Source organism: Neolamprologus brichardi, chromosome 2 (assembly GCF_056152115.1).
Source record: "Neolamprologus brichardi isolate AB-2024 chromosome 2, ASM5615211v1, whole genome shotgun sequence".
Lineage (NCBI taxonomy): Eukaryota > Metazoa > Chordata > Actinopteri > Cichliformes > Cichlidae > Neolamprologus > Neolamprologus brichardi.
In genome coordinates, this window is record NC_142105.1 from 21,308,964 (window position 1) to 21,336,944 (window position 27,981).

The 27,981-nt window shown below is 41.0% G+C and overlaps 1 protein-coding gene and 1 long non-coding RNA gene across 5 annotated transcripts; one reads left to right on the forward strand and one right to left on the reverse strand.

Moving 5' to 3' along the window:
- The first annotated feature begins 1,978 nt into the window (after positions 1-1,978).
- Positions 1,979-18,176, forward strand: sh3tc2 (SH3 domain and tetratricopeptide repeats 2). 4 transcript variants are annotated; one of them, XM_087848321.1, is made up of 23 exons: positions 1,979-2,250; positions 6,002-6,110; positions 7,217-7,315; positions 8,181-8,315; positions 9,094-9,221; positions 9,416-9,521; positions 9,672-9,815; positions 10,780-10,978; positions 11,063-11,136; positions 11,284-11,479; positions 11,727-11,863; positions 12,078-12,128; positions 12,224-12,528; positions 12,683-12,877; positions 13,228-14,088; positions 14,196-14,416; positions 14,536-14,702; positions 14,951-15,128; positions 15,226-15,376; positions 15,619-15,741; positions 15,846-15,996; positions 16,117-16,313; positions 16,869-18,176. In XM_087848321.1, the coding sequence occupies exons 2-23, from the start codon at positions 6,086-6,088 to the stop codon at positions 17,709-17,711; spliced, it is 4,686 nt and encodes a 1,561-aa protein (XP_087704447.1). In that variant the 5' UTR covers positions 1,979-2,250; positions 6,002-6,085; the 3' UTR covers positions 17,712-18,176. The 4 variants fall into 4 exon arrangements, with proteins under 4 accessions (XP_087704447.1, XP_006781769.3, XP_087704433.1 ...); XM_006781706.3 differs by lacking the exon at positions 6,002-6,110; XM_087848307.1 differs by lacking the exons at positions 1,979-2,250; positions 6,002-6,110 and adding an exon at positions 4,645-6,001.
- Positions 18,177-24,883: 6,707 nt separating this feature from the next.
- LOC148106122 (uncharacterized) lies at positions 24,884-27,366 on the reverse strand. The gene is made up of 3 exons (XR_015719783.1): positions 27,331-27,366; positions 26,306-26,434; positions 24,884-25,846 (listed from the first exon to the last, which is right to left on the reverse strand). It is a non-coding gene; the product is annotated as an uncharacterized LOC148106122 (long non-coding RNA).
- Positions 27,367-27,981: the final 615 nt, after the last annotated feature.

Genomic DNA, 27,981 nt, shown 5'->3' on the forward strand with positions numbered 1-27,981 from the left:
TTTATTAACCTTGTCCTTGTGTCCTGAGGAAGCCCTGGTTCTGGAGCCCTTAGGAAGCTGGACAATGGCGGGATGTAAAAGGCGCCTGGCTTTCTTGCTCTCTCTGTGCTGCACAGTCTCACCTCTTCTGGTTCTGGAGCTCACCGATTTTACAAGATGTTCTTTCTTTGCACTTTTAATCTTATTTTCGCCTCACAGTTTCATCGTTGCCTCTTAGTTTCATCTGGGAACTTTGTAAAAACGAAGCATGAATCTCACTGACATATTTATTTGGAAACCATTTCACTGTCCATTCAGTTCAAACCATTACCTTATTCTGCATGTCTTAGTTTATTAACAGTATCACACAGTATGTTTACAGCTATCTGTGCTGGACTAACATGGGTTAGTACTGACTGTGACGTCTGTTAATAGGATGTACTGATGTGAAGCATGTGTAGGACGGACTTGTGCTGGCTGCTGATCATGCTCCTGTGTCAATCCAGTATTGTACTTTTGTTCTCCAAACTGATGGGGCAGAAAAACAGGAAACTGACTTTCCTGTGCACTGAAGGCAGCGGGGCAGGAGGCCACTGGGTCAACACAGTGCGGTCGGTATATGTAAAAGCGCCAGTGCCCTCCATAACTGACAGTAAAGCCAAACATCCACTGCTGACATCACTCTGTTCTTTCGAATGGAAACTGTTTCTTTAAGTATGCCAAGCAGTGGAAAACAACCACAGTCAGCACAAATAACACATGACAGACACATCATTTAGTTGCACTACTAATGTGTTGCAAAACTGTTTGTGTGTGTGTGTGCGTGGTTGTGTTGTTTTTGGCCTTATCATTCATTTGTTTATCAGTTGGATGTAATGTGTCTTTTGTTTGTCATTCGCACCATGGCCATGTGTCCACTATCAGTAGCATTGATCAGCAGTGTGCTGCATTCTTCACTAAATCACACAATCCTTGCCCTTTGTCCACTCACATGGCAAGGGGAAAGTGCACATACCCACTCCGTGTTTTTACTATTCATCCTGCAACGCTGTGCTTGCTTGTTTCTACTTATTCCTGGCTATTTGTAATTTGCTGATATTTAATGCTTTCACCCCCCTCCCCTCCAACACTCTCAGACTATTGGAAGCAGAGCAAAATAAATGGTCTGTGTCCTCCAGCCTTGCATAGCCAGTTGCACGATCACATGAGCACCACAGGGACGATGTTGTGTGTTCAGGGTGACTTAGTGGTGGTGTACTTGGGGCTACACAATCAGTTCCAGAGTTTATATTTAACTAAGCACGCAAAAGAAACAGAAAAAAAAATGACAGACCAAAGCACTGCCGGCTTGGGGTTTATTATCACTGCACACACAGATATGCATAACAGAGATACATAGCCCAGAAAGTGAATGACAAGAGGTCACTGCTGTGCCGTTTTGTTTTGTTTTTGTAGTGTCCAGCAGCATTCCAGGATAAATATTTCACACTTCCAGGCATCACTCTGGACATTTCGCACATTCAGTGGACTTGTTGAGCAGGCCTGTGAAAAAACCAGGAGCTTTGGAATGAAGATGAGAGATTTGTCAGGTATGTGCTGAACAATGCAAAGAGAGAAAAAACAACAAACCCAAAACAAAGCAGGTGATTACTTAGTCATCTAAACGTCATCATTAGTGGTGCATCAAGACAAGCTGGTGAGACTGGTGTTGTAGAATGGGAAGAGAGAAAGGATTTATTATTGTGCATCTGGTACTCTAACTACGAAGAATGTTGTAATCGTGCAACAGGTTTGAATAGTTTTGAGAAGATAGATTGAGGATATATTTATAACCTGACCTCTTTTCGGTTTAGTCCTCTGTGGGATCCTGTTTCCAGATTCTGACAGAAAGAGGAAGTTTTTTATGCATGAGGGTGAGTGAGGGGAAGAAACAGGGGGAGAGAGAGAGAGAAAAGGAGGCCCTATGACTGCCCCAAAGTAAATGTAGGAGGAGTTACAGGGGAAAAAAACTTCCTCGGTCAGTGGCACGCTGTTTCGGATCGCCTTTGAAGCGACAGGCACGCACACAAACCCACGCATACACCCACATTCTCACTCACTTCCACACTTTTTCGTTGTTTCCTTTGCTCTCACCCGCGGAGATTGACAGCACACTGAGCCGCTGTCATGACGCGCAGCTCCCCGGTTACCGCTCACGGTACATTCATTAGATACGTTCTGCCACGCACACCAGGAATGAACTGAAAAGACAGAGCTGGCACCAACAGAGAGGTAAGAATGTGCTTTTAGCTGATCTTTAAGTTTCGTGGTGTCATAAACTTTATTCCGTTGGGCAGTCGCTGCTGTACTTTGTACCATGAGGCTGTTGTCAGTCTCTAGTGAAAACGGTAAACAGTTTTCTGAACGTTTGAATGAGCAGTGGCTGCCAAGTAGTGATTTCAGTTCCTCGGTTTCACTAATCGTTTGACAGTAAATAGTTACAGATTCTTCCAAAAGGTCAGAAAACTCAAGTAAGCGGCAATCCAAAGGCTTCTTAGAATCAGACTGTAATGAACTGTGGAAATTATCCACCACATTTTGCAGTGATCCACCACAGTGTGTGTTTAAGGGATCCAAATGTCTCTGTGTAACTGTGGGAATCTCCCTGCAGGGAGCTCTCTCCGTCCCAGACACACAGGCATGTGAGTGAGTTAACAGGGGGTTATAGTCTAAACTTAGAGCTCATAACCCCTGTCTCACATTTCTCTCTGCTAACTCTTCTCCCACATGTTTGCCGTCTACCAGCCTACATTGTACACCCAGAGACACCTCACCTCAAACATCTCCTGCATAGTCATGCAGTTGGACACAGCCACACACACAGCTGATCACACCATATGTCTCTCATTATGCTAGATGTTATTGTCATGGCCCACAGAGTGTCACAATAGTGTACCAGGCTGTGGCTGTGGCTTCAGACTGTGTGGAGACTGGGAGGTTGTTTAAGGTATGTGGTCATTAGTTACAACAGCCCCTGTTATTACAAGCAATGCATGATGTGTCTGAGGCTTAACGAGTCAGCAGTCGTGCATTGTTTATAAGAGACTTTAGTGAAGTGGTGTGACAGCCTCACTCAGAAGAAGAAGGGTTTTGAACACTGCCGCTTAGAGGAAACAATAGTTTTATCTAAAGGTGTTCGGTAAAGAGGATATATGTGACTTGTATAATCAAATTACCTTTTTTTATTGATAGTATCTATGGGTGTTATGGAGACAGCTGCTGTTAGCTTTTGGTGCTAACAAAGGCCTGTGCATGTGACTGCACATATGAGCTTGGAGAGCAGTCTGCGTTTATTAGATTGGATATTTGTTGAACAATGGCAAACAAGCAGGGCTGTACAGAGAGCGTCAGGATATTCCCTGCCATGGCTCCTGCTTGTTTACAGCTTTCTGCCTCACCAGGCACACATGCGAAGATTCAGTCACGAAGAAGAGGAGACCAGTTACAGACAAGAACATCAGGCCTCTGCATCGCCTAATTTTGCGGAAGCAATTGTTTTCCAACATCAGTGATTGCAGCTGATGGCAGCTGACACGAGGCGTGTAAGGGATCAGCTGTTTCTATCACCTCATTACATCAATTGGCTCCTCCATCTCGATTAACAGCGTAATCTGCAATTTACTGTGTCTGCACACCAGCCGGCAGTCATCAGATACGTTTTCAAAGTTTAACTTGGATACTGTTCGGGTACAAAAACAAAATGCATAATTCACTTAAATATGGTGGTGTTAGACAGTATTGACAAAGTGATGGAAAGCTGGCATTTGACATTTGAAAGGTAGAAAATTCTGAAATATGCTTTATATTTTGTCAGCGGTAAATCAAACTTGTCTCATACCAGGAACCATAAATCTGACTATCAAAGCCAAGGATTGTTATAGTTTTAGAACTTTTATTAATTGATGTACACTTCCAATCTTCTCAGGTTTACTCTCTATATAAACTTATTTTTACGGCATATGATGTTTATGTCATCAATTCAACACTTTTTGGTAGTTTTATTCACTTTCCATTTAAAGTATTGGAATAGATAAGTAGAGATATGTGCACATTGATTTTGCTGTAAAACCTACTGTAGTATTTCAGTTTCAGTAATTTTTTAAATTGATGTAAAGTCCCTGTAAAGACTTCTCTACCTCCTATCTGATAACACACAGTGATCAACCACAGATCAACCACAGCTGACCAGATCGACTGGTCAGCTGTGGTTGATCTGTGTGGAATCTGCATCTTCTCCATGTCCCTGTGTGATTTGTTCTGGTAGAGTCTGACCGATTTATTGACGGGCAAATATTATCAGCTGGTATTGGCTATCTAACAATACCGGCATTTATAACAGCTTATAAATAATATTTTATAATAATCAACAATTTTAAGAACGTTCACATTGCATAGTTTTTCCACCAGAAGGCACTCTGCAAGTTTCGTTTTAGGGACACACATTTGGAACGCCACAAAAAACCAATAACAGCTGATCTGGGTAGAGTCGTGCAGAACGTAAGTGGGTAACTACAGGTAACAAATGTTAGGGAAATGTATGCTTCAGTTGTCTGAAAGAGCAAAAAAACAACCCAAAAAACCCCTGATATATATATATATATATATATATATATATATACACGTGCATATTTAGGTGAACTGGTGATTCTAAATTGGTTGTGAATGGGACTGTCAATAGTTGTCTGTTTCTTTGTATTAGCCCTGTGATGGAGTGCCAACATAGGCCCCAGCCGTGTCTGCCCCTGAATTGGATAAGTGGTTAAGAAAATGGATGAGAGAGAGAGAGATTAAATATAGGAAAGTGATTAGTTACCATTTAGCTTTTATGCTTAGCAGTTATAATTGACACAAACACTGTCAATTATAACTACTTCTGTCTATACTCTGCATGTTGAAGAGAAAATCACAATATGGGTAACTGTTTTTTTATATATGTTTTAAGAATGGAGAGAATTTCACATTCTCAATGGAGCCATTGTTGTATTATTTACCGTGTCCCTCTCTGATGCTAAAGGGTCGCCTAAGGTCAATTATTCTAATTTTCCCCTCCCTTTGATGCGCTCAATTAACAGGAGTGTCTCATAAGTGAGAACAATGGCATCTATCACAATCTTCTCACCACGCCATCTCTATTTTCAGCATTCAGCCTTTTTTTTTCTCAGTGACCTCACACTGTAGAAAGAGGCTTTTCTGCGGTGCTCTTGTCATGTCACTTTGCCATCTGATGGTAGAAAGCTGAGTTGGGTTAAACTCTGTGTTGGAGATGAACTGATCCTCAACCTGTGTCACCGGGAAACTCTTACCCCCACTTAGCACTGACCTTGCAGCCTGTCCCTCTATGGAATCACCTTACTGTGTATCAGCAATACGTTATCCCAGCAACAAACGCACACACACACACACACACACACACACACACACACACACACACACACACACACACATTGTCTATGTGACACATATTCTGTGCATATTTTCACTGACACACACAACACATAAGAACGCTATCACTGAGGCCTGCCCCCCCCCCCACCCCCTACACACTCATACCAATCGCAGAGAGTGCTTTGTGCATTCACTGACTGGCTGGGCAGTTACTGAAGAGAGAGAGAGAGCAAGACTGGTGGGAGGGGGAAGATGGAGACAGCAAGACACAGAAATATTGGAAAGAGAAGCAGACAGATAGAGAAGAAGAAGAAATTAATACTGGGGGGGACATTAGAGACAGATCCTAACTGGTGGGAAGACAGACTGAACAGGGCAGGAAGGAGAGTACAGAAATAGGAAGGGAGCCGGGAATTGTCCAGTAGAGAGGAAGAGAGGGAGTTGTTGTTGTTAAAGAGACTGAGAGGAACTGATGGGATGGCATTGATCTCTGGGAGCTGCCGACTCCTGGGCCAGATGGCGTCTTGTTGCTGCAGACCTCTCCTCAGCTCCTCCTGTTGCAGACCGCTCATCAAACTGTGCCTCTCCTCATTCACAGGTCGGTCCCACTCCGTTCTCTGTGCTCTGCTGCCATGAGCAACTGCTACAGTCATATAGGCAGGAGCAGTAATCAGTATACAACATGGGTAATACACTTAGCCAAGAAGGTAAAAAAAAAAAAAACAAATAAAAAGGGGGGAGGCATGGTGTGTTTTTGCACTGTGACTGCATGACTTTGCTTGTGTTGACTCAAGCGGTCCCAGTGGTGCTAACTGTCCTCCGTGTTGTAGAATGGAAAGAATAGGCTTTTGTCCTCTTAGGCATAATGTCATGTTGCATACTGTGTTACTAAATTGTGTGCTCCCATTGTTTTGTGAATGCTTTGCATCAAGATAATGATGTTCTGTTGTGGTTCCGCACTGACAACACATGTAAAAAGTGGAATTCTAATCCGAATTATTACAGTTTTTTTTTTTCCTTTTTAAAATTTTAATTACGTCTGATGTTGTGACCACGGTGACATAAATGTGTGCTCTTAGGAGTCAGGGGCAGAGCAGCTGAGTGTGTGTATGAGTAAGCCTGGAGGTCTTAATGATGTCAGTGCAGTTGTGTGTCCGTGCTCGGCCTGTGTGTGTTTAACGTCCGTGTATACCCTTAACAACTCCTCAAACTAACGAAAAAGCTCAAGTATGTCTCCCTAAGTGATGTCAGCACTCTCCCCACCTAGAAACATATTTGTTTAAAGAACCAGAAGATCCTTCTCTCCCATCTGTAAGGTAAAGCTACACCCAGGAGGATCTTGACTTAAAGACTAAAAATATATTAAAGGACTAAAAGCAAATATTAAACTCAACTCATATCATTTTGTTTTGTTGAGTTTGCAAACCCTCCTTAATGAACCTTGATATGAATGAAATAACTTCCTGGATTCTTTGCTGGTTACTTTTTAACACTTCCTGCCAGGAAATGGTCTACCTTATAAGTATTCAAAAAGGTGATTAATGAGGACAGTAATGAGATTTGGGGTACTGATAAGCAACATTTGTTTGATTGATTTATTTATTTTAAAGATAGGTTAGCTAATTGCTAAGTGACTGCTGGCTGTAGCTTTGTATTAACCAGTAGATGCAGGAGTGCTGGATCAAAGAAAGTACATTACACATGTATCCCCAAATTTTTAGACTATTACTGGTGTGATATTTAACACTCTATTGCTTAGGATCATAGACACAATTCAATTTTTTCAGTATTGTCATTGCTTTTCTTTTTCCAGACATCTCTCCTGCCGAACTGGATGCTCTGTGGAGGGAACCGCCATATACTCTCGGTGGAGCTAATGAACACTTCCCAGGAAATGACATCATGACTCAAGGTGTGTTAGCTTTGTTGCACCAAACAGCCGGATGTTTGGGATCAGTTTGAAATCCTAATATTATTAAGTGCCCGATTAGTTTAGAGTACAAATAAGTCATCAGCATTCATGTGAGAAGGAGCGGTGCTGCTTGCGCCATGTTCAAGCAGAGGAAGTGTTTGGGATATCCTCCCTGCACAATGGAACAAACCAGGGACAGCCCGTATCAACTTTCCAGACAAAAAAAAGCGTGTGCATTCAGCTTGCTGCAGGTTTAGAAATGATTAAGATCCTGTTTACTTAAATGGCTGGCACAGAAAAAGTGCTAGAGTAATTGGTGATATGTCTAAAGCTGTAATCTACTAAAGTATGTAGCAAATGAGTTTAAACTGAGCATAAAATGAAAAACTTGACAAACAAACACTTCTTACAACATCCGGCTCTGGAAGATAGGATGGGTGGTGTCAGTTGACAGACTACTGTGGATTTTTGTGGATATATCAGGAAGAAAGTCTAGAAACTACTTTTAAATTCACGAGTTCATCCTGTTCAAATACAGACTGCAGCGTGTTGTTTTTGTAAATAGCAAAGAGCGATTGCTGTCTTGTGTCATCTGGTAACATTCCCAGTTTAATCTCCATGCCAGTCTGGAACATGCATTGCAGTAGCAATCTACTCTTAAAGCCCTTGTGTTGTCTGTTTTGATAAAACAGTTTCCACATACAACATCCACGTCTCGATTACACCTCAAATGTGAAATGCTGTTTAGGAAACACTGCCTTAACCAAAAGTACGCTGAGTTTCCTCTCCTCATTTTCTTCTTGTTTAAAATTTAAGATCTAAACTAGATTCAGGAAGTGTTTCATGACTTTGTTTCCTCTTTCAGGTGCGGGTGAAGAGGAGGATGTTGCAATAGTAATATCAGGTGAAGGTACGGTGGAGCCTGACAGTTACTGGAAGAAGAGGAAGGAGGCCTTCCTTAGAGGAAGTACCGTGTCACTGGGAGACAAATTCTCTTCAGGTACACTTTGTGGCGCTTTTACTGGAATTATTTGCCTGGATTGTGTTGCCTTATTACTGGAAAACCTGCTTTCGTATAAGCTTTGCTAAACTAATTTCATACACAGGAGCGTTTCCCATGCATATTATATTTATGCATACTGATGAACAACATTCCCCGTCTGCTAATGTTTTACTCACTCAGCATTTTACCTACATCCATCATTTGCCCTCAGGTTCTTCCTCTCAAATGGATTTAAATGGCCACACTGAGTGTCCAGTAAAAGGCCTAATAGCTTTGTTATTCCTCTGAGGAATCACATTGTGCTCACAAAGCATCTTCCTGAAATATAAGCTCTCAGAGAAAATATTTTACAAAATCTTGCTTTTTTTTTTTTTTTGATGAAAATGATGTGTTTTTATTCCGGTTTCGGTTTTATGTTTTACTTTTTTGGAGATACTCTGAATAGTGGAACAAAAGGATTTAAAATGCCCTCCATATTTATTCCTGGTTAGCTGTAGCTCAGGTAGAGTGGGTGATGTACTAACTAGTAGGTTGGTGGTTTGATTCCTGGCTGCTCCAATCTGTGCTATAAAGTATTTTGGGGCAAGATACTGAACCTTAAGTGTTCCAGTGCATTCATCAGAATGCGAATGTGTGTGAATGGGTGAAGGAAACATGTTATATAAAGCGCTTTGAGTACAATATAAGTGAAGTAGAAAAGGCTAATTCTTTATATACCTCATATTTCACTGCAATAACCAATTTAAACTCAGAGCGCATTTTGTCCTCTTGCTAGAAATCGTGCTGCTGTTCACCGGACGACGGCGTTCCAGTGCAGATTCTGACCGGACCCTCCAGGAGGCGCTACGCACACGACTCCGAGTGGTGGAGAGCAACAGCCAGGACGTCATACAGCTCTTCAAAGTGAGTCCCTATGATGAAGACAACACATAAGCTTTCCTACACTTCTAAACTGTCTGATATAATAATGAAAAGTAGTATGTTTTTACCATATAATGAGTTCATATTACGCAGTATTATATACTGTACATGTAATGTGCACTTTATAGAGATGGCTTAATGATTTTTTACTGTAACGTGAGACTTTGTTTCTGCAGGACTTGTCTGCACGTCTGGTCTCTGTCCACGCTGAGAAGGATAGCTTTGTACTCACATTCAAAACTGTAGAGGAAATCTGGAAGTTTTCAACATACCTTGCACTAGGTAGGACTAATAAGCATCCTTCTGGATGACATTTCAATGTCTATATTCTCTCTTTTTCGTCTTTGTTGTGCCATCATCACAGTAATACTTCTGGTTGGCATGAGTATAAGCAGTAGTATTTCATCTGGTGCTGCATGTGCTCTTGCCCAGGCTATGTGGCTCGTTGCTTGGAAAACTTCCTCTGCGATCCGTCATTCTGGCTGGACCCAGAGCTGCTCAGTGACTTGCAGATCAGTGTGACGGTGGATGAGGAACATCTGGCCACACTGTACCTTGGACTTTTACTCCAGGAAGGTCAGTAGTGTTGTAAGCGCAGTGATTCATGTCACTGAAATGTAAGGGTTTGTTTTATCAGGCCTGACATTGCACAGGGATAACAGGTGGAGGGAAAAGGTTAAGCATTTGTAAATAGAAATGAGATCCTGTCAGTAAATCAGTGATCCAAAGTCTATACTTTAGACTCTAAAGCTTCTGCCTGTATTTCAAAATGTTAATCTATTGATTCATAATGAGATTTAAAAAAGAAAGATAAAGTCAAATGAGTTATTGTCAGAGTAATCTTGAACTTAAGTAGTTAATTATAGGATGTTAACTGAGTTCACTGTGATTTGATCCCATTATTTTTTATCCATTTCTTTGTGACCCCAATTAAGACTTAATGAACAGATTGCCTCACATAGCTTAAGTAAAATTGTAGAACAGACCCACCTCATATGTAGTGGAAGCACTTTTGTGCTGCGCGGAAGCTAATTTAGAAACTACGATACACTTTTAATCAAGTCAACATTATAATCACACTTTTATTCATATCAGGTTTATAGAGTTACTGTTAAACCAAAATCCCAAATTTGATCTGCTGTTTGAATGCATTAGACCTGAAGTACAACTTACTGCGCTGTTCTCCTCCATGAATGTGTATCGATTCCCTCCTGCCGGGGCAGCACAGACATCCCTTCTTTCTCTTGAACATATCCTTCAGGCAAAATGCATCATGGGAATATATAATAGGACTGCAGTGCTGGCAAATAGTGGTGAAAATTACATTAACTTAATGGGCCAGGTTATAAAACATCCATCTTTTCCCAGTGACTGAATGAGGGCGCGGCAACTCTGGCAATTTTGCTGATTTTGAACTTAAGTGCAGTAACTTTTACCAGCATCATAAGCAATGACTAAAGACGGGTTTTGTGTTTCTTTGTTTTTCGGGCGGAGGGATAGCGAAGCTGATTCTCTCTACTAAAAATCAGTCTCCTTCCAGGATCCTGCTTTGCTAAGGCGCTGTTCACCAGAGCCGACAATGACGAGGATGAGGAGCAGCTGTCGTTCCAAAAGAATGACCTCTTGGTGGTGAGGGACACGGGGCAGGACGACATGTGGGAGGGCACCTTGCTCACCACAGGAAACCACGGCATGGTGCCAGTCACCGCCATGCAGCCCCTGCCCTACCCGTTCTATCAGTAAGTTGCTATCTGTTCCTCAAATTGACCGCTTCACCTATGTGGAGTACAGTATTTGTTAAATTATACTTCCTGTTTGGTCAGGTGGTTCCTGAAGAAGTACCCAGTCTATGCTGGATGCTCACAAACAGAAAGGGAACCATTTGAGCATCCTATCGGTAAAGCTTTGCTATCACATACAGCATACTGTAACCACAGTGCCTGTTGAAATGTAACTGCGTAACTAACTGATATACCCTCAAATTCCTAATCAGTGTGCTTAAACCTGTTGTTTTTTTTGCCCTTCACCTCATTAAATGCCTCAGTGACTGGCTCCTGTGTGGCAGTAGCTGACTACAGCCCAGTGGGACCAGATGAGCTCCCGCTCAGCCAAGATGACGTTGTGGAGATCCAGGGTCTGCTGCTCCGAAGCCTGGGTGTTTTCATAGGACGACACACTTCAACTGGATGCTGCGGCTTTGTTCAAATAGCTCACGTCAAGCCTCTCAATACTGCACCCTTGTAAGAAAGTCTTTTTATTTTTTTTGTAAATCCAGGCAGTGGCTTAAACTAGCTGGTCTCATTGTAACATGTGACGCTTCACCTTAAAATGACTTTATCGCGATACCATCTACATTCCTTATGTCTTGTTTACAGTCTTCTGCTAATCTTTTATGAAATCCTATTTCGAGGATCCGCAGTCTGGACGGGGCGGATCAGGTGATGAGGCCTGGATAATCATAATGCTGCCTTTGTTTCCGTTACACAGAGATGGACAATTGGTCTTTCTAACCGAGGAGGAGAAAGCCAGCCTGGCTCAGGTTAACCCTTGCAGTTCTGAGCTGAGCGACAGCGGCCTGCTGGAAAGGCTTTTCTCGACTGACATCAGCTCAGTTTACAGGCTAGGTAAAGGAACGACTGGGCTCGCTGAGAAATGTTGCACTTTTAATTAGCTAGGGGAAAGGGGAGGGATCGTGTCATCGAGGCATAACTGAAATACAAGTCATGTTTGTTTCCTAAATAGCGGCGGTATTTGTAATTTATTCTGGGAAAGATAGTTTCCATCTGTGCTTCCAGCTGGAAAATCAATGCTGAATTGATTTACCTTGTGTGTTTCCAGATAGGCTGGATGAAACCGACTTCATGTACATTAGGAGTCGGCCAAAACATGGTAATGACTTTTTAAGAAGAAACCTGACGTTTACGATGCTGATGCCTTTGAGCAGCTTGAGAAAGGATTTATGATTATACCTGTCATCTTTACAGATCTTAAAGGCCTTACGAGCGCTCGTCAAAGCGTCATGTCAGAGAGAAGTGGAGTCACACCCACCCACCAGTCGTCCCCTCGCCAATCGCTCTCTCGCTCCTCTCCTCATCTGTCCCTCTGTCACTCTCTCAACCCTCTGCCACAAGAGGGAGAGCGCCTATCCTTCACCCTGGATGACACATTCAGAGAACTGGACGAGTTCCAGGAAGATCCTCCTCTCTTCTTGGAAGAGAACAGCTGGGATGGGGAGGAGTCAGAGAGCAGTGACCCTACACTGACTCTACTCAACCAGGAACACTTCCAGGTCTGCCTCATTTATTACATTACTCAAGTCTTTCTTTCTTATCCATGTTGAGCTTCCTGTGTCTGACTTTCATTAGGACATTTGCCCTCCTGTTAACTCGGTTAATGCCTAAAATAACTTTAAAATCCTTTGTTTGTTGTTTTTTTACCCCCAGGATGCTTTCTTGCCCCTGTATGACCTGCAGTACTCCTTCCTGTGGGTGACCTTCAGCGGCAAGACTGAGGACGAGCTGTCAGGTCACCTTGAGAGTGTCAGAGAGTGTGCCAAGAGAATGGGAATGCACTGGGCGCATCGGCGAGCATGCTTTCTCCTGGGGAGACTATGTGCCAGGAAGCTAAAGTTCTCACAGGCATGTTTTTTTTTTCATTTGTATTTACCATAAGTGTGCTTTGTAGGCTGTATGATTACATACTTTAGTGTTTTCTAAACAGAGATTTCAAGGCAAGTTAGCCTGTAACAAGACACCACACTATAGAGCACATTACCATTTACATAATATTGTAATAATAATAATAATGATGATGATAATAATAATAATGATGCTTTTTGCAGTGTGGAGAGAGATAAAATGAAGTGCATAAATTATTTGTCGCACCTTTTAAATGAAAATAGGTTTGAAACACCGAATTTTGCTGCAGTTTTACTTGGTGGAACATATTTGTTTTCGATCTACACCAGTCTACAATCTTTTCTCCCCAGGCACGTGTATACTACGAGGAAGCTCTGAGCGTCAGTGTCGACAGCTTCTCTGATGTTCAGCTCCTCGTTGCCCTCTTCACAAACCTCACTGCTATTTACCTGAAGCAACGCATGACTGACAAGCTGCCCCAGACTCTGGAGAAGGCCAGCGCCCTGCTCCTATGCCTCCCCTGTCGTTCCTTCACATCGACCGATGAAGTCGAACTGCTCAAGGTGCTCCTGAGGAGATCGGTGGTGATGGTGGACAAGCACCTGGAGGCTCGTATCTGCTACCTCATGTCCACCCTCTTCCTGCTACTCAAGAAGAGCGATGACGCTCTTCCTTTTGTCGAGCGGCTCCAGTTTCTTTCGCTGACTCTGTCTGCCGCCGACGGGCAACCGATAGCTCCTTTGGATCTCAACTGGCTCCTCAGCTGGCTCTATCACTGCAAATACATGCCTTACTTAGCGCTTGCCTCGCTGAGCCTGGATTCAAGACAGGACCACTCTCTTCACAATGTCTTTCAGAGGATTGAGTTATTTATCAGGAACTCTGTTCGTTTGAACCCCTGCTGGAAGGAAGGAACCTCACTGCTCCCTGCTCAGATCGTAGTTTACCTGCAGCAGACTTTGGCAATAGCCGAGCGCGGGGATGACATGAAGATCCAAAGGGACCTGTGTTTGGGCTTGGCCTCAGTTTACCAGCAGTACGGCGCTCTTGATAAAGCGCTGCACTGTGCTCAACGAGCCGTGGAGAAAGGAGGCCACATCAATGAGGAGGAGGGATTTGAAGCATCTGTGTTGCTTGGGTGGTTGCTGGTGTTGACAGGCCAGGCTGAGAAGGCCCAGAGTGTTCTACAACCACTGCTCACATCACTACAGGTACAGCGACCAGTGATGAACTGGTGAAGAATGACGCACTCGCAGTGAATAATGTCCAAACAAACATGAATGTCATGGGTAATACGTGCCTTCGCATCTTTCTGCAGGGAACAGACAGTCCCACTCAGCGAGGTGTGATCCATAACCTGCTGGCTTTGTGTCTGAGGCGTCAGGGTCGCATCCCAGAGGCAGGATGGCACCTCCACTCAGCCTTGGTAATCTCCAGAGAAAATGGAAACCAAAGGAATCAGGCCCTGGCACTGGCCAACCTGGGGTGTCTGGCGCTGGACGCGGGGGCGTCTTTGATTGCAGAACGCTTCCTGGTCAGGTCAGATCTTTGACATTTTTTGAAAAAATCTGCCACACTTAAGTTCTGACAGATCAAACAAATCTAGCATCTATAGGATTATTTAGTTTTGATATAATCTTATTTTCTCTTTATTTTAGATCCCTGTGCCTTTTTTGGGATCTCTGGGAAAGCCCGACAGATGAGGAGCACGTTCAAACCTACCTGTGGCTGGGGCGTAGCTACAAAGACAGGGGGCAGAGTCAGGACATCAGGGCATGCTATGAAATTGGGTTACTAATTGCAATACATGCCAAAAACTTGCACAGTAAGTACAAGTTCATCCATGAAACTTGCTGTAATGTACCTCCACTGAAAATGGCATGCATTTAGGTTCATGTATTCGTGCGCACTAACTACTAACTGCATGTAAATAGAGGACTTTGTATTAAAATTCAAGCAGGTAGTCTGTCCATTAAGCCCACATGTATTACGTAACTATAAATAGAATATAAAAAAGGAATCAAAATATGATCAGTATGATCAGCTGATTATGTTGATCTGAATTTTTCATAGGTCAGATGGTGGTGGCCAAGGTGCTGAGCCGACTGTATGCTGACATGCTGCTTTATGGTCAGAGCATTGTCTACTATGAGCACTGTGTGTCAGTGTCCAGAGAACTGAAGGATAAGAGACTGGAGGGGGAGTATCTGGAAAAGCTCAGTAGCCTCTACCTCACACTCAACGATGAGAGGTGAAGATTTGCGTCTCATTCTTATGATTCTGTCTCTCTGTAACCTACATTTGTGTCTTAGATTTTATGGGGTTTTTTAATCGTGCACTCTGTGCAGGTCATCTCGTAAATCTCTCGACTACACCAAGCAAAGCTTGAGAATTTCTATCGATCTGGGAAAGAAAGAGGAGGAGTCTGAGACCTGGCTACAGGTCGGACGCATTTATTATCTCGTTTATGAGGATGAGTTGGCTGACATGTATTTACAGGTGAGGAGTGTTGGTGTGTGTACAGTAGTGGGTAGAGTGAACTTTTTTCTTTTCAGTGCCTTTTGTTGTTTCATAAATCTGGTATTCCTGGAATGGCAATATTCCACATTCCTGAGCAGCAAACAGTTCCCTTACTAAACAGTTAATGTTTTTACTTATGAAGTATAAAATAAGATCACATGATAAAATTTGATTACTTGTGTCTTTTCGTATTTTTTTTTGTTTGCTTGTTTGTTTTTCAGGCAGCAGTAAAGACAGCCTTAAGGATGAATGACCCTCACTTTGCCATGAGCATCTATGAGGAGGCAGGAGATGTTTACTTTAAAGGTCACAGGAACCGGATGGCTTCACTGCCATTCTACAGGGTAAAAGGATACTTCAAGCGTACTGTTTTTTTGGGGGTTTTTTTTTCAATAACAAACTGTAGAAAGTTTGGATTCTCAGTAAAATTACTTATATTTGCTTTCAGGATGGGAGTCTGCCGTTTGCGAGGAGCATCGATGACATCCACTCAGAGTTTCGATTGTTAAGTAAACTCACAGACCTGCTGATGAATGAAAAGGAGCACGAGGAGGCTCTGCAGTACGCAACACTGGCTGTCCAGGTCGCCAGCAAAACAGGTACAAAGTTGAGCCGTGCCGGAGCCTCATGTCTGTAATAATCCTCTCAATCCAGGTACAGTGTGGTATTTGTACTTGGCAAGATACTTTATAAAAAACATTGACTTGTTTTTGCTTTAGGAGTGAGTGTGAATGAGAGGAGTGCTTACCATCGATTAGCTACAATTTACTACAGTCTGGAGCAGTATGAGATGGCAGAAAACTACTACCTGAAGTCGCTGTCACTGAGTCCGCCTGTCCTACAGCACCCCATGGAGGCTCGCTACTACACCAAGGTCTACTGCAGGCTGGGAAACTTCACTCTACACAAACTCAAGGTACAAGGGACACAGTTACAGTGTTGCACTGGGAAAGATAGAGAGAGCACATTCCTAAAATGATCCTGTGTGGGGAAGCGACCGCACCGCCCCTTATTTTCTCTCTCATCTCGCTGAAGTCAGCGTTCTCAGAAAGAAATGGAAAAAATCATCCCAGAAAGAAAAAAGTAATAAGAGTGCGTTCTGACTCAGGCATATTTAATATTACTCTGTTAAGAGAAACACACATGCTCACACTGTAATTTGTTTTACACTTTAACCAATGATTTAGTGGCAGTATTAAAAATCTTCTTGTTTTTCTGTATTAAAAATAACTTTCGAGAAATTACTTCTTCTGTTGGCGATGATCGATTTCACTGTCAAAAGCTGATGGCAAATGTAAGCTTTATCTTTCTATGTGTCAAAATGACCTGCTCATGTTTTAATTATTGGCTGAGAAACAGTTACATCGCTTTCAGGTTCATCTCGTGGCGATGTAACCTTCAAATGTGGAAATTATGTGTTTGATTTTGACGAGACCAGTTCTGACCTCTGTTCTGCGTGCTCGCTCTACAGGATGCTTTTGATGCAGTGGGCTACTTCCAGCTGGCTCTGGCAGCAGCACTTGAGGACCAAGCTAACCCTGAGGCTCTGTATGTGGTGTACATGAAGCTGGCCGAGATCCATGGCAACCACATGCCCGATGCTCAGCTGTGCCAAGTTTACAGAGACAGAGCGCAGAGTCTGAAGAGAGTTTTGGCTGGATTGGAAGGCGCTGCTGTTGGACAGGAAAACAAAGACGATGCAGATAGAGAGGCTGTCCAAAATATGGAAAGGAACTTGGATGCTGACGTGGGATATACAGAAAATTTGGTTAAGTCGAGCTCCTCTTTTTATTCTATACCTGAAAGTGTGACGAATGAAGATGACTTGGCTCCAAGAACTCGTAGGATGCACGTGAAATCAGACAACAGATGCACAGACGCTAATCTTAGTTTAGGTGCTAATGGGAAAACCCACCATAACTATCTTCCTGACTCAGTGGATGTGTCTGGCTCTGAGACAGATACCATCGCCAGTCAGTCGTACAGTGAGAGCATTTTCACGGAGTCCTTCGATACAGCCAAGGAGGACATATCAGACTGCAGCAGCTCTACTGACACTCTACAAACTCAACTGAAGCCACCTGAACATAACATTCCCACTCAAATACCTGTTAATCGCACAAGTGATGTCACAGGAGACGCACAGACCAAAGACGCTGATTCTGATACTCAGGATGAGGAAAACACCCTCACTAATGAGACTCCAGCTCAAACAGAGCCTGGTACTGACCAGCGTGTTGTTATAAACAATGATGAAGCTCTAAGAGAGGACAAAGAGAGAAATGGTTGTGAGACTGGTGGTGTTCACAGTTAACACGCTAACGGAGGCACATAGTCTTTCTCCCTTTACGGATCTTGCCGGCTTTTGCTTCATCAGGTCACATGTGTCTTGCCAGGGAAAAAGCCCCAGGGCACAAACCCAATACTGTAAATCTATGAGACAATTCGCTGATTTAGAGCATGTGCATTCTGTCTTATGCAATCACAGGGCACTGTGCTTGCAATATATGTTTTGTACGTTTTTGTATCTCTGGAAGATATGACACAAACATAAAAAAAAAGTGTTATTTTCTTTGCTGAGTGTTGATTTTTATGTGGTTGCCCAATCAAATAAGAGAGGAATATGCAGAGTATGTGCACGTTTCCATAAGGAAGAACAGATATAAAACACGAATAATAATTACTGCTCATTTATACTACCAGCCGTTACTGCTATAATGGTTGGTAGTATTAATGATTCTTTGTGGTAGCATTTCATGGGCAGTGCCACCCATTCCAGTATATGCATATATATATATATATTTATATATATATATATTTATATTTATTTAGGTTTCCTAGAAGCCATTTCAAAACAAAGATAAGTGTGATATGCTGTAAATGTAGAGGAAGTTTTAAACATAAGCAGAAGTATGTCTGAGTTATTTAAATACAAGGTTAGATAAATTCATTTGCATACAGGTGACACGTGCATTATTCAGCAGCTTACTTTCCTTAATGGAAGGTACAAAACCAACCTGATGTCAGAAAGAAATCACAATGTTCCAGGTGAGATTTCATGCCTGAAACCAGGCAAAAAGAGGACAGAAGAGTAAATGGTGTGAGAAAGTGATCCCGAATGCTCTGCAGCTTCCCTGCAGTGTATTCCAGTATGTTTTGTCCCTGTGGCTTTGTTTCTTATTTGTGTTTTGGTTGATAGAAAGACCACCATAAACTGGTGCAGATTAGGCACAATTTGGTGCACAAAAATATGAAGGAAATTGTGAAAATATGAAGGTTCTGATGCTCCCTGTGTTGAAATTGACCTTATTCCTGTTGTGTTTATTGTTATAATGAAAATGCAAAAGAAGGAATGAAAGAGAAAATGGTGCATTTGTTTACCATAATGTTGTCTTCATTGGGTTTATGTCACAGTGCTCAAGTAAGTTTCCGTTTTTGACAACCATGAAGTGCTCTTAGATGGCAAAGAGCATGTTCACAGCAGCTCACTTGATCAGTTAAAAGTCTCGAGCAGGCCAGTTTGATTGAGATTTAGCAATCATGGCAGGAGGAATGGATCCACGTGACCTCAGCGTTTCAGGAGGGATCTTGGCCACAAATGCTTTTCGACAGAGTAGTGTGTCTTTGAAAACTGTGATCTTAAAAAATGTTTTAATTTAAACCTGTGGGACTAGTGGATGGTTAAAGAATTGGTTCTAATATAGCAGTTTTCTGCTGGAGCACTCAAAGCACTTTATGCAACATGTCTATCTAACAATAACATTCCTATGAACGCATCTAGAGCAACTTGAGGTTCAGTATCTTTCCCAATGATACTTTGGCATGTAGACTGGAGCAGCCAGGGATCGAACCACCAACCTTCCAATTAGCGGATGAGCTGCTCTGCCTCCTGAGCCAGAGGTATATCGCATTAATGCGACATAAAAGGAACAGAGAATATCTTCCTCGGGTGACTAAGAAGGTGAAGAACGGAATCAGACTGTAAGCAAGAACATCCATAAGCAGAAGAAGCAGATGGATAATGTCATCTGGTTGGGCTGCATAAAGCCATCACAACAAAGATGAATGCACATTTGAGAGTTCAGCTGTGCAAAAGCCATTGATACTCGTCAACAGTGCCTTGTCACCTCACAAGAAAGCTCCTATTTTGCCTTTCTGCGTGGAGTTTGTATGTTCTCCCTGTGCCTGTGTGTCTTTCTGGATGGATAAAAGGAATGGATGCATAAAACCCATCCGTATTTCATTGACATTCTTAGTCCAGAGACATGGATGTTAGGCTAACCAGTGATTATCATTCTGAATTAGAATGAATTTTGTGTGAATGAAGGCTGTGTACAGTATAATTTCCCTTAAATGTGATTTGTAATCAAAGTGCTCTGAATGGTCAGTAAGACCAGAAAACAGAGTGCATTAAATTGCAAAGATCCATATATTTGTTGTAATATAAATGATATAAGAATAGGTTTTGTATTAATCAGCTGAAACTTTAGTCAGCAAATTAAAAAATAAAGCACCTGATCATAATCAAGTATTTATTTATATAATGCTTAAGTTTCCATTTGGTGAAGTACAAATAAAAACAAAATAATTCAAAGTAAATATTAAAAGTCACTAATAAAGTTGTCTTTACATCAATCCTATGAGCTATCCGACTTACAGTGAAAGCCTTCCTGATACTGATATTTTTTATTATTGCTTATTTTTGCCAATGCTGGGAAGTGACCTGTTCTGTATCAGCTGAATTACAAATACAGGGAAGGCAGAAAAGAGAGCACGGTAGAAATAAACTTTCCACCAAATGCCTGGAAACCACAAATCCAGCGTGAGCATAATGAAAAGTGTCTTTTCAGTCCTTTTACAAGCTTATTGGAATCCACTGATTGGGAAATACTATATTTACTAATTACATCAAGCCTAGTCAAATAAATGTTGTTTCACAAGGGACATCACAGATAACAGAAGTCTAAAATACACCCACAAAAGAGACTTCATTTCAAGTAGTTTGGTACTTCCCAGAGTGTGTTAATATAAACGGTGATGAAGATCTAAGTGAACAATGTTGGTGCCACACAGAGTGAACATGCACACTACACACAGTCTCTTAGTGGCACTTATATTTCTTTCATTTCCCCAAGTGTGTCTTTGCAAGCAAATTGACTGTAATGTTAGGAGCACATGGTGCTTATTGTGCAACTGTGTGTCATTACCGTAAATCTGTTATATTAAGTCAATTCAAACCATGTGCATTTCTAAATACTGCATTTATCACCAAATGTCAAAACAGAGAACATTTTATTTTATTTCATTTGATTATTTTTAATATGCTTATTCTTAATTTGATGGCAGCAAGAAAGAGGCAGAGGCATGTTTCCCACTTGCATCACCACTTGTTCAGTTTTGAAAGCCAAGTGTTTTCCATTTTGTCTTTTTAGTGGATGACAGGCCACTTTAGTACATCAACTGTTTTTGTGGTTTGGCATTGACTTTCTGATATAAGGAAAGCGTGCTCTTAAAAAGAGGCCGTCAATGGCAGCATGCTATGTTGTTCAGAAACCTGAATATGTCCTTCAGCAATATAAAGACTTTGAGAGATGTGCAAGTTACCCATGCTATGTGCATGAACACACTTTCACTCATAAAACTCATGCCTAAGATCAATAAGGATGAGTTGTGTTCATTGATCTGCCATCTGTGTTTGAGCTACTACTGCACAACTCAGTTCTGTTGTTATCATATTCATTTTCTTGCCCACCTCTGTTGCACATCCTTTAAATCTCACTGCTTTTCTGTCATTCTGCCTGTTACACTCTCATTTGTCCAATCCATCTCTTCCTGACCACCACCAGCATCTATAGATGCTGGTGGTGGTTAGGAAGGTGGTGGTTAGGAAGTAGGAAGGTTCTCCTTGAGTCTATAGACTCAAGGAGAACCTTCCTACTTCCTAACATTGTTTCACTCCAGTCTGATATGGAGCTTCACTGGAGTCTACTTACCAGATCTGTATCTGTATTTCAGTAAATCTTCCTTCAAATGAGCTGATGACCGGCTGGATGGTGCTGGTCCACAGTGTGATCCAATAATAAGATCACAAGAGTTTTCCTCCTCTAAGCTCTAGAGTTCTAAGACACTATTTCAGCCATTCACAATTGGTTAGCCGTGATTACTGGTAGTATACAAATATTTTTTGATATTCTCTGAATCCTTTAATCACGTTGTGCTCCTGAAATGATGAAATACAGAAATCTGTAGCAGTTTTGAACAATATTCTTCATTTGTTAAATGTTTCACTGCCGGTCTTTCACACAAGCCTGAACCGTTAGCCGACTTGAGACTGCTAAGACTTTACTAAGTTATCACATTAGCCATGAGATGTGAGAAGAAGTTTTTCCACTATTTATTTATTTATTTTTAATATTAGACAACTTTTCATTCCAAATGTGAAAAAAAAAAATGAAAAGAAAGTGTGGTCGTATTTTCAAAGACAAATCAGATTGATCATTTTCAGATTTTGGTGTCATTTTTTCCTCTCTCTAAATATTTATCATATGACAATGAGTACTGAGCAAAAACTAAGCACTAATATTTTATGTAACAGAGTTCTGTTGTACCTTAAGCTCATTTAGAGGGAAGCAAAAAATCATGCTGTAATTATACAGTATTATTAGGGGACCAGGTAGACTTCAGTTTGCAGTGTGACTATGGTTGACCTCCTCTCCACTGACCACAGTGCTCTCTGGGCTAAAATGCATTACTTGGAGAACTTTTTTTTTTTTTCCCAATAATGAATTCTTCTTTACATATAGTACATTTCATTAAACTTCCTGTAAGGCGGGAGTCTAAGCAAGCAGATATCTCTGTTTTTCTATTTCTGCTTTTAAAAGTTCTTTTTTAAATATACATCATAACTTATAAAAGCTTTTTTCCCCTTTTTTTAAGGATGGAGGGTTTTTGTAAATTTGGCACTTCTTAAACAGCTCCACAAGAGGGCACTCTCTTACTGATTTACTATTTGGCTGTACAGTAAAAACCATCAGCATGGTGTTCCCGTCTTCAGCCAGAGGTGGGCAGTGAAAGACAAAGCTTAGCTTCATGATAGTTTTTTTTTTTTCCATCAGCAGCCTTTACAACAGGTAGAATAGGAGAGAAGAGGAGAAAGAATATCTCCATCAATCTGCTTGCTAATGAAAGCAAACCAGGGGGAGCATAATGTAAAGTGTCCTCTATGTCACATTTATGGCTTCAGTTCACATACAGTGAATGTCCTGTAATGACCTTTATGTCCCAGAGCCCTGAAATGAACTGTGAGAAGGAAGATTTGAACTAACACAGACAATAATAATGGGTGTTTTTTTATATGTACATATAGTGCTGCTTGACTGCAGCCATACTTTAGTGGAGACTGTTGTGCTCCACTGGATTTCTCTGATTAGATCACTAACATATTAACTACCCTGCATTTCACTGGCAAATAGGAAGATATCAGAGAGTTCAAACAAGGGCAAACAAAGAAACGGCTAACGACTTGATTGTTGCAGGACAACGAGGAAAAGGAAGAAATGTTTGCATACATGATCTGCATGGTAAATAATATTGCAAGGCTTCCTTCCCCCCACAAGCATGAGTTTAGCACAAGTTTAAAACAAGAACAGCTGTGCCAAAACAAGCACTGAATTGTTCTTCCTTTTTAAGTATTCCCAGGGTTACATTCAAGCAATCTTTTGGGACTTATAATTAACAAGTTTACACTCTACGCTCCACCTAATACTCATGTGAAATTATAAGAGCTCATTAGGATCAAAAAAAAGAAAACCACAAGAGGCTTTATCTAAGAACTTTTCCCTCTAAACTTAACCGAGTAGTTTTTATAATAAAGAAGTAAAACCCTGTTCCCAAAAATGCAGAGATGCTTTGTAAATAAAAGCAGTATACAAAAATATATCTCTCTATATATAACAATATATGTAAGGCTTATAAGCATTTTCTTTTAGCAACAGATAATTAATGTTAACCAGCTTATAATGACAAGTGATTTCATGAATAGCCTCTTTCATAAATCAGATTTAATGAATTACTTACAGCTTCCTGCTTAAAGTGATTCCCACTAGCCTTCTGACCCTAGATAACATTCCCAGATTGAGAAATAACAGTTAAAATAAAAACGTTGAAATCCATGTTGCTGTCCGCTGTCAGTGTCCTGTAACCGCTCACAATTGCATAAACAAGAAAATCAACAGTTATTTCAGCCACGCAGCATGTTTATGTTGCTCACCTGTGACACAAAACTCTCTACCACACACACACACACACACACAAATGACTCCTTGTCAACTGTAGAAAATCAACCAGCTGACTAATAGCTAGTTTGTGAGGTAAATATTGTTCATGCGAGCATATCGTTTTAGTTATTTATTTAACCAGAGAATAGTTTTATCTTTTTTGTTTTACTGTTATTATCTCCATTATTATTATTATTAGAGAGAAAGGAACCAAACAAGCTTTCAAGATGACCAAAAACACAGAGGGACCTTTGCCTCTGTCTGTCATGGACACCACCACCACACAGACAGCTTCATATACTGTATGCTGAGAATGGGCATTAATGGCCTTTTCAACCTACCTGTAGTTGTGACGGTCTGAGGATTTTGTATTGTTTTGTGTTTTGAATACTTGTCGAATTTCATTAGGTTCTGGATCCTGTTTTGACTTCATGGTTATTCCAGTTATTAGTTCGACTTTTTGTAATATTATTGAGTTTTGCTTTCAGTATTCATTTTATTAATATTCTTCTAACCCCGAGTTTTAGTTTTATTTATAGTATAGTTTTCTGATTCTTGTATTGACTTAATTGGTATTCTAATCTTCCCGTCAGACTCCCATCATCTCACTCTTTTGCTTCCTCCTGTCTTTGTCATCATGTTAGTTTTAGTGGTCATGAAACTGGAGTTAATATGTGTCTTTTGGTTGTTCCCCTTTCTCACGCCTTGTTTCAGTTTAATGTAGTTTAGTGTCTAGAAGTCCTGTGTACAAAACAAACTATAATAAATACAAATTTAACGAACATGGCTAGGTGCCGTGATTCTTGTTCAATAAACTACTAAGAAAACAAACAAAAGCTAGCCAGCATCATTCACTTTGTAAGTCTAGCAAAGCACAAATGAGGTGTGATCAAAACAATTGGAGAACAGGTCTATAAAAATCAGAAACCCTATGTTTTGAATTTATCCAGCTCATGTTTTGGTATTTTTCACAGTATTCAGACAGGTTCCAGCACAGCTGCTTCCCCCCCCCCCCCCCCTTTTTTTTTTTTTTCTTTTCAGCTGCTTTCTGAAAGCCCCAGTTTTCAACACATTCCAAGCCCTGAGGCAGCGCTAAAGGTGAGGAGCAACAGCAAAGAGAATGCTCGTCAATTTTCTCAACCTCAACAGCGCGCTGCAGAAATGAAGCGTTTTACTGTAAAGCCCTGAGGTTTCTCAGGAAGAACACACACACACACACACACACACACACACACACACACATACGTGTTTTCGTGATATATCAGCACGTATGACAAAAATGTGACAAATGGGAACGTGCCTTTCCGAAGGTCCTAGAGGCATGGGAATCACAAAAGGTTTGACCCATGCTTCCAGGAACACGCCCATCTGTTGAGATTTTGGCTAGGGCTAAATTTTGGTCAAACCTGAATTTACTGCTACTTGTGAGGACACTGTCAGGTTTATGTGACTTATGAGTACCATAAGGTCACACACTGATATTTCATGTTTAGGTGAATTGTGAAGCCCATGGAAACACATAATTTTCAAGTATACATGACTTATAAGGACCAGGTAAGGGTAGGTTCTGTATTTTTAGCTTGGCTCCTTTTGAGATTACAATATAATAGGCATGGATGCACAATAGTAATGCTCACCAGTCGGGTAACTTCTGACAGAAATATCAGACATTTATGTGTTAATAAAACAGTAAATCTGAGCTGTGTAGAGACTTAAAAAAAGACATAGGTCAAATGTGGTCAGTCTACTTTTTAAGTCTTAATATTGTAATGCATTAATTCATTTTGTAGTGAATGTTCATGTGAATAAAAACGTGGAACATTATCTGCCTTTCTTATCATTTAATTGCAAAAAGCACCCAGCATAAAACACAGATTTATGAGTAAGAACAATGCAATACAGAAAACTGCAATACTGACATAACTGTGGAAGTAACAAAGTATCTCTCTTGCTTGTTTCTTTTTTTCTTGCATCTTTCTTTTAATGCTATGATCCTGTTGTGGATGTAGTACCTTATGAGAACCCAGTCTCTGCCTTTCAGAGCTGCCGGCTCTGCTTGGAGGCAGCAGTCACATTCCTTTTTACCTGGTACTTTGCAGCTTGTTATGAAGTGAAACGTGCCGCTCAGCAACCTTCACTTCATCATTTGTCCACTTGATTCTCACCTTCCCAGCTGTCATAAATGGAAACAAAAGAAAATATCTTAATGTGAATGCAAAATGTTCTTAAACCTTACTTTCTACTGGAGCACTTTAAAGGAGCAATAAGCACAATTCATCATACTTAGGTTGAAGGAATTAAAAATGGCTATGTGAAGAACTAGAGGAGTAATTACATCTGGAGTACAGCATGAAGTCATAATCCCTCTCTCTGTGTTGATCTCCAGCCATAGACTTTGGTTTGGTTTACAGGCAGTGTACAACAGCACACCTAGCAGTGAAAAGATATTGCTTATTGCTCCTTTAAGGATGCTTGGAATGAACCATTTGAAGTGCTGTGTTCTGCTGGGAATCAAATGAGATGAAAGGATTTATGATAAAAGCTCTCAATAGTGTCATGTCTGAAAACAATAAACTTGTCCTTTGATCACAAGTATATTCAGCTAAAACATTTTGTATTTGGGTGCGTTTACCCCTTCTTGGTGAAGTGTTGCTAATGTTTTTGTTGTCCAGGGTGATTGAGGCAGAGGTGCCCTTCATGTTGTCCAGGGCAGCTGAGTAAAGCGTGTGGCTTGGAACCCCAGAATACTTGGTCCTTGAGCCTTTGAAAAGTAACAGTGAAATATGAGAATCAATGCATGCAATAGGTCTGTTTGCTTTTTTCTCTGCATTGTAGGAAAAGTCAGCGTTGGGCAGTGTGTAATTCTAAAATTAAGGGGCTAAGGGGCTCAAGAGTTGTAATCGGAAGATTGCCGGTTCGAGCCCCGGCTCCGACAGTCTTGGTCATTGTGTCCTTGGGCAAGACACTTCACCCGTTGCCTACTGGTGGTGGTCAGAGGGCCCATGTCCTCATGTCCTTCACAGCTTAAAACAATATGAGGACAATGTAAAACACACACTACAATCACTGGTCCTACCATATGAGGACTTCTACTTAAACACACTCATGTCCTTCACAGCTTAAAACAATATGAGGACAATGTAACACACATTACAATCACTGGTCCCACCACATGAGGAAGGCAACTGAAACACACTCGTGTCCTTCACAGCTTAAAACAATATGAGGACATGACGACTGAACACATGTAGAGTTCATGTTCCTGACTTCTTACTTCTCCTGCTGTTGTCAATAAAAGCTCTAAACCCAACACTGATGTAAAGCCATCTATTTCCCCAGAAATTAAATCATGTAAACTGATCAGTGGGAGGTTAAATGGAAAAAAACATGTGTAAAAGGACAAAAATATCAAATGTAGTCAGAATAAAGATCAAGCTGATGCTTTAAGGGAAAGTTTGGACTAACATATGGTATAGACAATTACTTTCTCCTAATGCTAATGTTGATTTTGGTTAACTTTGACTCAAACTGATTGTTTTAATACAATCAAAGTGCATTTCATTTATGCACTAGGCCCAACTGACACATATACTTGATACCAAATACAAAAATATAATGTGTAACCTGTTGGAAGAATGAAGTGGGTATGTCACTCACCAATTGGTCTGTACAAAGTTGAGACAGGACCTCAGCACTTGGTGTCTGCAACAAAAGACAACAATATAATGTCAGAAACATTCAGTTCTGCTACCCGACTAGATAATTAACTACAGATCATATTTGTATGAGTGAACATTATTACAGAAGGATCTGACTTCCTTATACCAGATTCTATAGAAACTTAACACTGTACAGTTCTGCTACCCAACAATATGAGGACAGTGTAACACACACACTACAATCACTGGTCCTACCATATGAGGACTTCTACTTAAACACACTCATGTCCTTCACAGCTTAAAACAATATGAGGACAATGTAACACACATTACAATCACTGGTCCCACCACATGAGGAAGGCAACTGAAACACACTCATGTCCTTCACAGCTTAAAACAATATGAGGACATGACGACTGAACACATGTAGAGTTCATGTTCCTGACTTCTTACTTCTCCTGCTGTTGTCAATAAAAGCTCTAAACCCAACACTGATGTAAAGCCATCTATTTCCCCAGAAATTAAATCATGTAAACTGATCAGCGGGAGGTTAAATGGACAAAAACATGTGTAAAAGGACAAAAATATCAAATGTAGTCAGAATAAAGATCAAGCTGATGCTTTAAGGGAAAGTTTGGACTAACAAATG